Source organism: Verticillium alfalfae, genomic scaffold (assembly GCF_000150825.1).
Source record: "Verticillium alfalfae VaMs.102 supercont1.1 genomic scaffold, whole genome shotgun sequence".
Lineage (NCBI taxonomy): Eukaryota > Fungi > Ascomycota > Sordariomycetes > Glomerellales > Plectosphaerellaceae > Verticillium > Verticillium alfalfae.
Window position 1 is genome coordinate 2,817,336 of NW_003315038.1, and position 9,011 is coordinate 2,826,346.

At 57.1% G+C, this 9,011-nt stretch overlaps 6 protein-coding genes across 6 annotated transcripts in view; 4 read left to right on the forward strand and 2 right to left on the reverse strand.

Annotated features, from left to right (window-relative positions):
• Positions 1 to 212, forward strand: part of VDBG_00857 (conserved hypothetical protein) — a gene marked incomplete at both ends in the record, with an annotated part of 1,464 nt that extends 1,252 nt beyond the window's left edge. The window contains one exon of the mRNA XM_003009128.1: positions 159 to 212. Coding sequence (XP_003009174.1) covers positions 159 to 212 — 54 coding nt within the window. The remainder of the gene's footprint in view (positions 1 to 158) is intronic.
• A 745-nt stretch (positions 213 to 957) lies between these two features.
• On the forward strand, positions 958 to 2,103 carry VDBG_00858 (conserved hypothetical protein; the record flags this gene model as incomplete). The annotated part of the gene is made up of 1 exon (XM_003009129.1): positions 958 to 2,103. The coding sequence occupies one exon, from the start codon at positions 958 to 960 to the stop codon at positions 2,101 to 2,103; it is 1,146 nt and encodes a 381-aa protein (XP_003009175.1).
• Positions 2,104 to 2,873: 770 nt separating this feature from the next.
• On the forward strand, positions 2,874 to 4,667 carry VDBG_00859 (conserved hypothetical protein; the record flags this gene model as incomplete). Its single annotated transcript, XM_003009130.1, has 1 exon — positions 2,874 to 4,667. The coding sequence occupies one exon, from the start codon at positions 2,874 to 2,876 to the stop codon at positions 4,665 to 4,667; it is 1,794 nt and encodes a 597-aa protein (XP_003009176.1).
• A 208-nt stretch (positions 4,668 to 4,875) lies between these two features.
• On the reverse strand, positions 4,876 to 6,528 carry VDBG_00860 (hypothetical protein; the record flags this gene model as incomplete). Its single annotated transcript, XM_003009131.1, has 2 exons — positions 4,876 to 6,353; positions 6,435 to 6,528. 2 exons carry the CDS (start codon positions 6,526 to 6,528, stop codon positions 4,876 to 4,878), a joined length of 1,572 nt encoding a protein of 523 aa, XP_003009177.1.
• A 681-nt stretch (positions 6,529 to 7,209) lies between these two features.
• On the forward strand, positions 7,210 to 7,815 carry VDBG_00861 (conserved hypothetical protein; the record flags this gene model as incomplete). Its single annotated transcript, XM_003009132.1, has 1 exon — positions 7,210 to 7,815. The coding sequence occupies one exon, from the start codon at positions 7,210 to 7,212 to the stop codon at positions 7,813 to 7,815; it is 606 nt and encodes a 201-aa protein (XP_003009178.1).
• Positions 7,816 to 8,162: 347 nt separating this feature from the next.
• Positions 8,163 to 9,011, reverse strand: part of VDBG_00862 (RNase3 domain-containing protein) — a gene marked incomplete at both ends in the record, with an annotated part of 4,813 nt that continues 3,964 nt past the window's right edge. The window contains one exon of the mRNA XM_003009133.1: positions 8,163 to 9,008. Within this exon, the coding sequence (XP_003009179.1) occupies positions 8,163 to 9,008 (846 nt within the window). The remainder of the gene's footprint in view (positions 9,009 to 9,011) is intronic.

Below are 9,011 nucleotides of genomic sequence, written 5' to 3' on the forward strand. Positions count from 1 at the left end.
GCTCTCCAGCCTAGAGAAGAAGAGTGTCACGCACGCTCGTCCGAGGTGGTGAAGAGGAATGTCGCCCGAGCGCGAGCACCTTTGACCCTGTCAACGCTGAGAGCTCGTCCTGGCTCAATTCGTCGCAGTCGCCAAATGATGGCTTCTGAATACAACAGATGCTGTATCACGCCCCCATAGTGGTGGCCTCCATTCAGCACTGCAAGGGATGAGCAGGGCCTGGAGGGAAAGGGGGGGCGATGATCAACAAATTCATGCACTCTTTCACCCTCGCCAAGGAGTGTGTCTGCAATCGCGGCTTCGGCTTCCTTGACGCTGATTCCAAATGCTATGCAGGGATTGACGACGAGCTGAGAGCTGCAGGACGACATATGAAGTCGACAGGGCTATGCCAAGTATCAAGGCAGGAGGGCCAACCAGACTGGCAGGGGGGATGGAAGCCCGATGTTGGTGCTGTGAACTCGCTGACTCATTCACTTGAAGGCCAGCTCGTAGCATTCCGCTTATGTCATCTCAGGGTGACTCCACTCGGAACCATCCGAGCTTGAATACCTAGGTACGCATCGGTTCGCGACGTGAAACTTGTATAGGGTTTCGTTTGCACTCAATTCCTTTGTTTCCTTTTTTTTTTTTCCTTTTCATGCCCGGAGCCACTCGAACTCAGTCGAGTAGGCCTATTGGTATCTTCTGGAGGACCATGTTGTTGTTCCTGGCCCGTGGTCCTATCTCCACCGGCCACAGTGGCACGCGCCGTTTGCGTCCCATCGTAACATGGTCAAAGCCATCATTCCGCCTGACCTGACCATCATCACCCTGGAGTAGCCCACCTCGCTCTGAATATCCAGACTCGACCACATCTTGGTGTGTCGGGGGTTTGTGAGAGATTCCTGTACTTTCATGTTTCGCAGTGTTCCCCTCAAGATCGCTCAGTGTGCTGCCGCACAGCTCTGACCAACTATGCCGACCTACCTCTGTCACGGCTTCCGCTGGCATCGTCCGAGCATTCGCGTCTACGTCGTTGTCCAGAACATCGACGACGCCGCCCCCGAGTGGATCATTGGCCCCGAGTCCTCCAATGCCATTCTCGAGTCCTTCTACACGAACTTTGACTTTCTCCCCGAGGCCCGGCAGGCCAGCGACGACCGCCAGCAGCGCAAGAAATCCGCTGCTGCCACTGGCTCCTTGAAACGCCGCAACGGTTCGCAGGCTCACAATGACGCCTCCGACCCCTTCGCCAAACCTCCGCCGCCGGTGCCGCCGGAGGAGGACGATGTGCTGCTCAATTCGTGGAGCGCCGTCAAGCTGTTGGAGGAGTACGACCCGACGGACCTGACCAGCGTCAGCCGGCCGTACGCCTTTGTCGCCGACCACGTCGTCCGGGTCGATCTCAGTGTGTCGGTGGTCGAAGAGATAGCCGGCTACGAGGAACGTATGAGGCGGGACTCGGGCGGCGGCAGGGCCATGGCGGCGGCGAGCAGTGACGACTTCAACAACGGCAAAGCAGGGCACAAGAAGGGGGCCACCTCAGGAAAGAAGGCTGGCTGGCTCGAGAAGCTGCGGGACCAGCTGCAAAAGGGCGAGGACATTCGGTGGTACGTCATCGTGTGCGGTGACGAAGAGCGTGCCGTGTGCGAAGAGCTGCTGGAGCCGCCGCGGGAGCAGCTGGAGCCGAGACACGTTGCGGAGCTCATGAAGCAGGAGCCCGTGCTGGAGCCGGCGATGCGATCCTTTGAGGCGCCGAGGGGGGAAGGCCAGCGACCGAACAAATTATCCATGGACAGGCCGCGCGAGGGTGAGACACGGCCACGGGCCGGCAGCAGAGAGACACGGTATAGCAGGGATCGAAGTGGCAGCGCATCGAAGCGCGTCACGGGAGGATACTCGCCATTCCCACCGCCGCCATCCGCAGCGCCGCCAACCCATAAAAAGGCAACGTCGGTTGGGGTGCCGCCAGCACCGACGCGAGAGCCTCCGCCGGCGAGAGAGCAACGGCCGGCGACAGCTCAACCTCCACCACTGCTGGACCCAAATGTTGGGATCAAAACACCACACAAGAGTCGGAGCTTGCGTAGGTTATTTGGTATGAAAGAAGGGTCGTCTTGATGCTCTGGGGTGCATCAGGGTGTTTTTATTGGTAATATCACGGTTATAGTAGTCATGGGATGGCGTTGGGTATAATCAGGGCACACGAAGGGTGTTGATCGCTGCCACTATTTGGGCGTGCAAAGGTAGAGAGGAGAAGGCCTAGACCGCCGTGTTTAATGATGATGATAATATCAAGCACAGTCACGCGCTTTGATTCCCGACACATCGTGCGTTGCGGAACAGACTTGGGCGACGAGTTGGTGTCGATTGAAATCATCAGCTCAGACGAAGTCCACTGTCAGTGCGATACCCCTAACAGATCCATTCAAGGCGGCTGGCTGTCACGTACAGCCAGCCCCTCTAATAGCGGAGATCTCATCGCTCTGGACCCTAGCGATTCATGCTCAGGCGCCCTTCCCCAGGCTTTTCGGAAACAAGCCAAGACGAGAGATGGCGAGTTGGACTCTGGAGCTTTAGGGGGAGGGGAGGGGACGGGGACGGGGGCGCGAGGGAGCTATGACAGGGATCACCTCGCTAAAGACGTCATGGGCCAGCTTCGAGACCAATTGAACGTTGTGATCCAGAGCAACGGCGACTACCCCCATTTCACTTCAGCCGATACCACATCCCCCCGACCGACGTCCAACGGCCCCTGACTGCTGCTCTGCAGCCAAATGTCGAGCAGCATATGCTGTCATCGTTGAGGCGACGTTGACGTGGCAAGCTGATACCGAGATTTGGCTTCCGGTCGATGCGTATCTCTTCTCTGGTTCACAAGCGCCACGACCATGGCGAGTTCCTCACGAGGCAGCCACCTCCAACCCCGTAATTCCTCGCCCTCATTCGCCCCGACGACAGCAGAATCCAACCTCGATAACCATCTCGACCTCGACCTCGACCTCGACCTCGAGTCAGAAGATGACGACCTGCGCCATCGCGAATCCGCCCTCGGCGAGGCCTACGAGCTGCAACCTGTCAAGGCCGGTGGCCGTCGCGATGATGACGAGGAGGACGAGGAAGATAGCGACGGCTGGATACGGCCTGCCACCTCGGCCTCTGGTCGAAGAAGCAGCATGACGAGCACCGTCGCCAGCTTCCAGCTGTACACGCCAGATGAGGAGGCTGCTGTGGTCAAGAAGTTCGATCGCCGACTTGTCCTCTTCGTCGCCTTGCTCTACATGCTGAGCTTCCTCGACCGCTCCAACATTGGCAACGCCCGCATCGCCGGCATGGACGCCGACCTCCAGACGACGCCCGCCTGGGACGGATGGTACCCCTGGGCTCTGACGACGTTTTACATCACCTATATTGCCTTTGAGTGGATGTCCATACTCTGGCGCCACCTGCCGGCCCACGCCTACATTGCCGCCATTGTCTTTTCCTGGGGCCTCATCGCATCCCTTCAGGCCGTCGCCGTCTCGTACCCCATGCTCATTGCGTTGCGCGCCCTCCTCGGCATCGGTGAGGCCGCGTTCACTGGCATTCCATACTACCTTTCCTTTTTCTTCAAGCGGAAGGAGCTTGCCCTTCGCACAGCCATCTTCCTGTCCGCCGCGCCCCTGGCCACCGCATTTGCCTCGTCTCTCGCCTTTCTCATTGTGTCTCTCGCAAAGAACGGGCCCATCGCCCCGTGGCGCCTCCTTTTCCTCCTCGAGGGCTTCCCCTCGGTGCTCATCGCCCCCATCGCCTGGCGTCTGATTCCCGACTCGCCGCAGACAGCAACCTACCTCACCCCGCGCCAGCGAAAAGTCGCCCGCCTGCGCCTGCGCAACGAGGAGACGCCGCCCTCGCCATCCTCGGCCGCCGACGCCGCCTCAACGTCCCCGCAGACTTCTTCGACCCTGTCCCAGTACGCCGCCATCCTCAAAGACCCGCTGGCCTGGCTCCCCGCCGCCATCTTCTTCCTCACAAACATGGCCTTCTCCTCGCTCCCCGTCTTCCTCCCGAAGATCCTCACGGAAATGGGCCACCCAGACACCGAGGCCCACATCCTCGCGGCGCCCCCCTACCTCGTCGCCTTCCTCGTCCTGCTGCCGACAGCCGCCCTCTCCGACCGCCTGCGATCGCGCTCCGCCCCACTGGCCCTTCACGCCCTCGCTTCCGCTAGCGGCTACGCCGTCCTCGCCCTCGCCCGCCCGCTCGGCCTGTCCCCTTGGCTCCGGTATGCCGCCCTCTTCCCCGCCGCCGCCGGCTTCTACGCCGTCGTCGCCCTGCTGCTGGCCTGGTCCGTCAACAACCAGCCGCGCGGGCCCCGCCGCGCCGCCGCCTTTGCCCTGCTGCAGCTTGTCGGCCAGTGCGGGCCCCTCGTCGGCACGCGCCTGTACCCGGACGCTGACGCGCCGTTCTACGAGAAGGGCATGCGGGCGTGCGCCGGAGCAATGCTGGGCGTGGCGGTGCTCGTTGGAGCCATGAGGGTGTACATGCAGCTGCTGAACCGACGAATGGATCGAGAGGAAGGCAGGGTGCGGGAGACGGGGGTTTCAGAGATCGATGATGTGGGCGCTGAGGAAGAGGAGGGGCTGGTCGGGAGGAGAAGTAAGAGACGAAGAGAGGAGAGGGAAAGGTTTAGATATATGCTTTGATAACACGGGTGAGAAATGAAGCCTTTTAAACGACGAAGAGAGTTAGCTGGCTGCGGCTGAGCATTTGCGTTGTGTGTCACCGTTGTGCGTGGAGAACTGAAAATATTGAACGTTCCCTTAACTTTGTATTCTTGGCACTGTCTTCTGAATTGGAAAGAATATCATGACTGCCTCATCGACTCTCAGTTGACACCGCCCCTGATGCTCGTTAAACCCTCCCACGCCTCGTACTCACTCCTGAACGGAAGCTGAAGACACTGTATCTGGGCCGTAGCACCGGGTCGCTGGCACGTCTTTCAATCTCCTTCTCCACGGACTGAACGACCACAGTGTCGCTCGAGATGTTCCGCAAACCAAACACGCTGCGCACTGGACGCAGCAGTGGAGCGTGTGGCTGCCTCTTCTTCTTGCGTTTGCGCAGCTCAGCCTTGGCGTCCACACCATGCCAGCTCTCTCGTGTGTTCTTCAGCCAGGCTTGAATACGACGGCGACGCCGCGAGAGAGCCTGTCTTGCTCGGGTGATAAGACTGTGTTTGTGCTTCTTTATGTTTTTCTGCTGCTTGATACTACTGTCTCCTTCTAGAACACCCTTGGTGACAGCCTGTCCGTCAGATTTTCTTGCTTCCAGATTCTTTGTTTGAAGACGTCCCTTGCCAGCAGGCTTTTGCAACGGAACTGAGGCTACTGGGCTTGGTAGCTCCAACACAGATGGTTCAGCCGATACAGACGTGTCATCGGAGGATCTGCGGTCGGTGGACTTCTGCCCCCGTAGTTCTCGGACACTCGAATCCGTCTTGTCGGAGATGGCGTTGCACCGGGACACTTGCGTGGCCCCCATTGAAGAGTCCAGTACACCGGACTTGATGCTCGTTTGACAGGACCGATAGGAACTAGCGAATGTATGTGCAGTGGGACATCGGTGCCGAGGTTCTTCCAGCTCAGCTGTTGTTTCATCAGCCTGAGATGCCCTGAAATGAATCATCTCTGTTTTGATCTCTGTTTTATGAAGATGTTCATTGTTGCCATTGCTCGAGCTAATAGCACGTCTCGCATTTCGAGGCTTCTTTGTGGATGACAGCTTGCGGCTGCTTGAACTGTGGGACCGAGAGATGCGATGTTCAGTGGCAGCCGATGATGTGCCTTGAACTCCAGGGCTCGATGAACTGATTCGAAGCTTGCGGACAGTTTGCAGGAGTTGGGTATCTGGCATCGCGTCCTTTGCGACAGACTGAACAGGGGATTCTGAGCGTGACTGAATCCTGCCGATCCTAGCACTAATATATGAGGATGACGAGAAATCGTGTGAGTGGCAATTGTCGGCTTCCTTGGGGTGTTTCTTCTGGACATGTTCATCAGTCTGTGCAGACAAAGATGTCTTGCTATCAAGACCATGGCCGTGATGAAGGACTTTCATGAGGATATCAGGTTCCGTGTACTCCTGTGGCGAAGGAGAATAGTCATCCAGAAAACAAAGATCCATATTGACCGAAGCTTTCCTTGCCTTGAACCTGTTCGACTTATACGACGGGAAAGCAGCACCAGAAGTGAGTGTCACGGCGTTGGCCTTGCGCCATTCCGCACGTTCCTCAAAAGGAAGAAATCGCGGAAGCTGCTGGCCCCTAGGTATGTTCTCGGCGCCCGTGGGAGCATTGAAGAGGTTCCGCAGCTTGGCGCGCACCTTTTCGCCTGCAATAGCAGCCTTCTCCGTGTCAGTCAGCTCCCTTGACTCAGCGCTTCTGTCCTACAGATTGGCGAGAAGGGGTGCACGCCTGGGACCGGATGATTTGCGAAAGAGATCTGCTGGGAGCGTCTGGGTTTGCCCGAGGCAGCCGTGTGGGTTCTCCTCCTTCATGGGCGGCATATCCGGCAACGATATGTGACGTAGCATGATAGAAATTGTGTGACTATAATGGACTTCAGAGGCGAAATAAAAGCTCTACTCCGGCTGTGATGTTTGTGGTCGTGCATGGGTACGACAAAAGCAACGAGTCGTGAAGCAGAGTTGGCACGAAGGTCTTCCTGCAGTTCACTGTTCCTGGAGCCCTGCTTCTAATACTCGTATGAATGCAAAGCCAGATCCATTTGAAGAAGCAGCTACGAGTTGTTTCGAATCCAGTCATGACTGCTCATTAACCCCAGCCGTGCCTGCTGCCCCTCTTCTTGAAAGGCGAACAGGTAGTGATGGCCGGCGGCTGAGCACCTGTCCCCAAACATGTTGAGCACGCACTTAATGCAATGCGCCGGTTACGATGAATATAAGTATGATAGCGAGGCATTCGAACTTATCTTCTCTGTTACGTTTCAATCTCGTTCTTCCGAGGTACTAGATGAGAGATTGTGCCAGCAAGTTTGCGATCGTTGTTGCGAGGGCCTTCCTGGGCAACTGGTACCCAAACCTCAGGGGCGGACCTTGGCACAGACCACATGGAGAAAAGTGGAGCTTACCTCGGTACAGAACATCGCGCCTCTTGTTATAACAACTCACACGGCCGGTAGCCTAGTGAATACCGTTCATTTACACACACATTAATGTTACTTTGCAATGGAAGGTGAAGCAGCGAAAACGAAACAGACAAACTCCGATGTCTTGGCCATGACACCGGAGAATCCAGACCTTCAGCACTTCCTCTCTATCCCCTGGTGCGCCGCCCACCTTACACCCAGCACCATCTACGAGACCCCCGTCTGCCGCTTCCCCAAACTCTCGGGTGAGGACAACCTCTTCGCCACAGTCCTCAACGCACCGGGCGCCATCAAGGCCTTCCTCTCCTTCCACGAGGCCCCTGCGCCAGACGCCCCGCCCCTCGTTGAGGAGATCGACTTCTTCGTCACCATTGGCACTGACGTTGCCGGTCACCCCTCCCTGTGCCATGGCGGCCTCATCGCCGCCCTCATGGATGAGGTCCTGGGTCTCACCATGGCTATGAACAAGTCGTGGGGCGCCGTGTCCACTCAGGCGCACATGACGGGGTACCTGAACATCAATTATCTGAAACCCGTCCCGGTGCCGGCGACGTACCTTTGTCGGGCCAAGGTGCTGCGCATCGAGGGAAGGAAAAGCTTCCTGTTAGGGACTGTCGAGGACGAACAGGGGACTGTGCTTGTCAAGGCAGATTCCCTCTTTATAGACGTGAAGGAAAAACTATGAGATAGAATCAGTTAGGAATGGCAAAGAGAGAGAGAGAGGTAGTCGCATCCTTGAGACGACCTATAAGCATCAGCTGGACCTGAGACTCAAGTAGACAACGTCCATAATGATAATGCAAGAAATCAGTACCCAATTGATTGCACAGACATAGGCCTGTAATGGGTCTGGAATCGACTCGAAATCGATATTTATTATTGTGATGAAGGCGCCGTATTTGCTTCTCATATGGTAATGAAAGTCACCGCCGGCCTAGAGAATCTAGTGCCACAACACCCTCCAAGGGGCGCTCGCATCAAGGGGCCCCGCCGACGAAACATTCACTCGCCCTCCACATTCATCGACAGCTACTAGATTGCTTGACCATCACAGCCACAGTCACAGCCGAAGTCCTCGCGAAAGGCCTCCTTGTCGTTACCGAGACCCATTAGCTTTTCAACCGCTCTCTTCGCAGCACCCACTTTGGCGTACTGTCCACTCGACGACTTGGCATGTAGCAGGATTCTTCCATGGACCATGAACCCACAAATCACCTCCGTCTCAGTGATTGCAGTTGCCCCTCCGTCTTCGCAGCTCGGTGGCAGCTCACTTACAAGAAGCCGCCAGTCCTGGCAGCCAAAGTCCTGCTGCATCATGCGCGCCAACGTCGTGACAGGCTGGCTGCTGGCAAAGGAATCATATAGCGCCATGTCTGCGAAGAAAGGCCGGATATGCTTCTCGAAGAATGCCTGTACCTGGCTATAATTGTATCCTGAATCAACGAAAATAGCACCGATGTATGCCTCGACCACGTCTGAGAGAAATTTGGGGGGGTGCTGCACGTTGAGCCAGTAATCTTGCGAGATCACGCCAGAGATCTGGGCCGCGGCTTCGGCTTCTTGACGTGCATGAGTAAGTGCGTCGACGTAGTCCTTAATCTGGTTGGCCATGACGCCGCTGAAGTGCAGCACACGCCGGTAGAAGCCCAACTCCACACTCAGACTTCCGAGGAAGTGGTTCGAAACCATGGCCATCTTGTGTTCAGTGAGCCACTGGGGATCGGCGTCGGGGAACTTCCTGAAGAGAAAGTCGACGCAGACCATGTCTAGAAGCGCGTCACCGAGGAACTCGAGGCGCTGGTAATTGGGCACGCTCTCAAACTGACGGGGGTAGGACGGGTGCTTGAAGGCACTCCGCAGCAGAGCAGGAGACTTGAACTC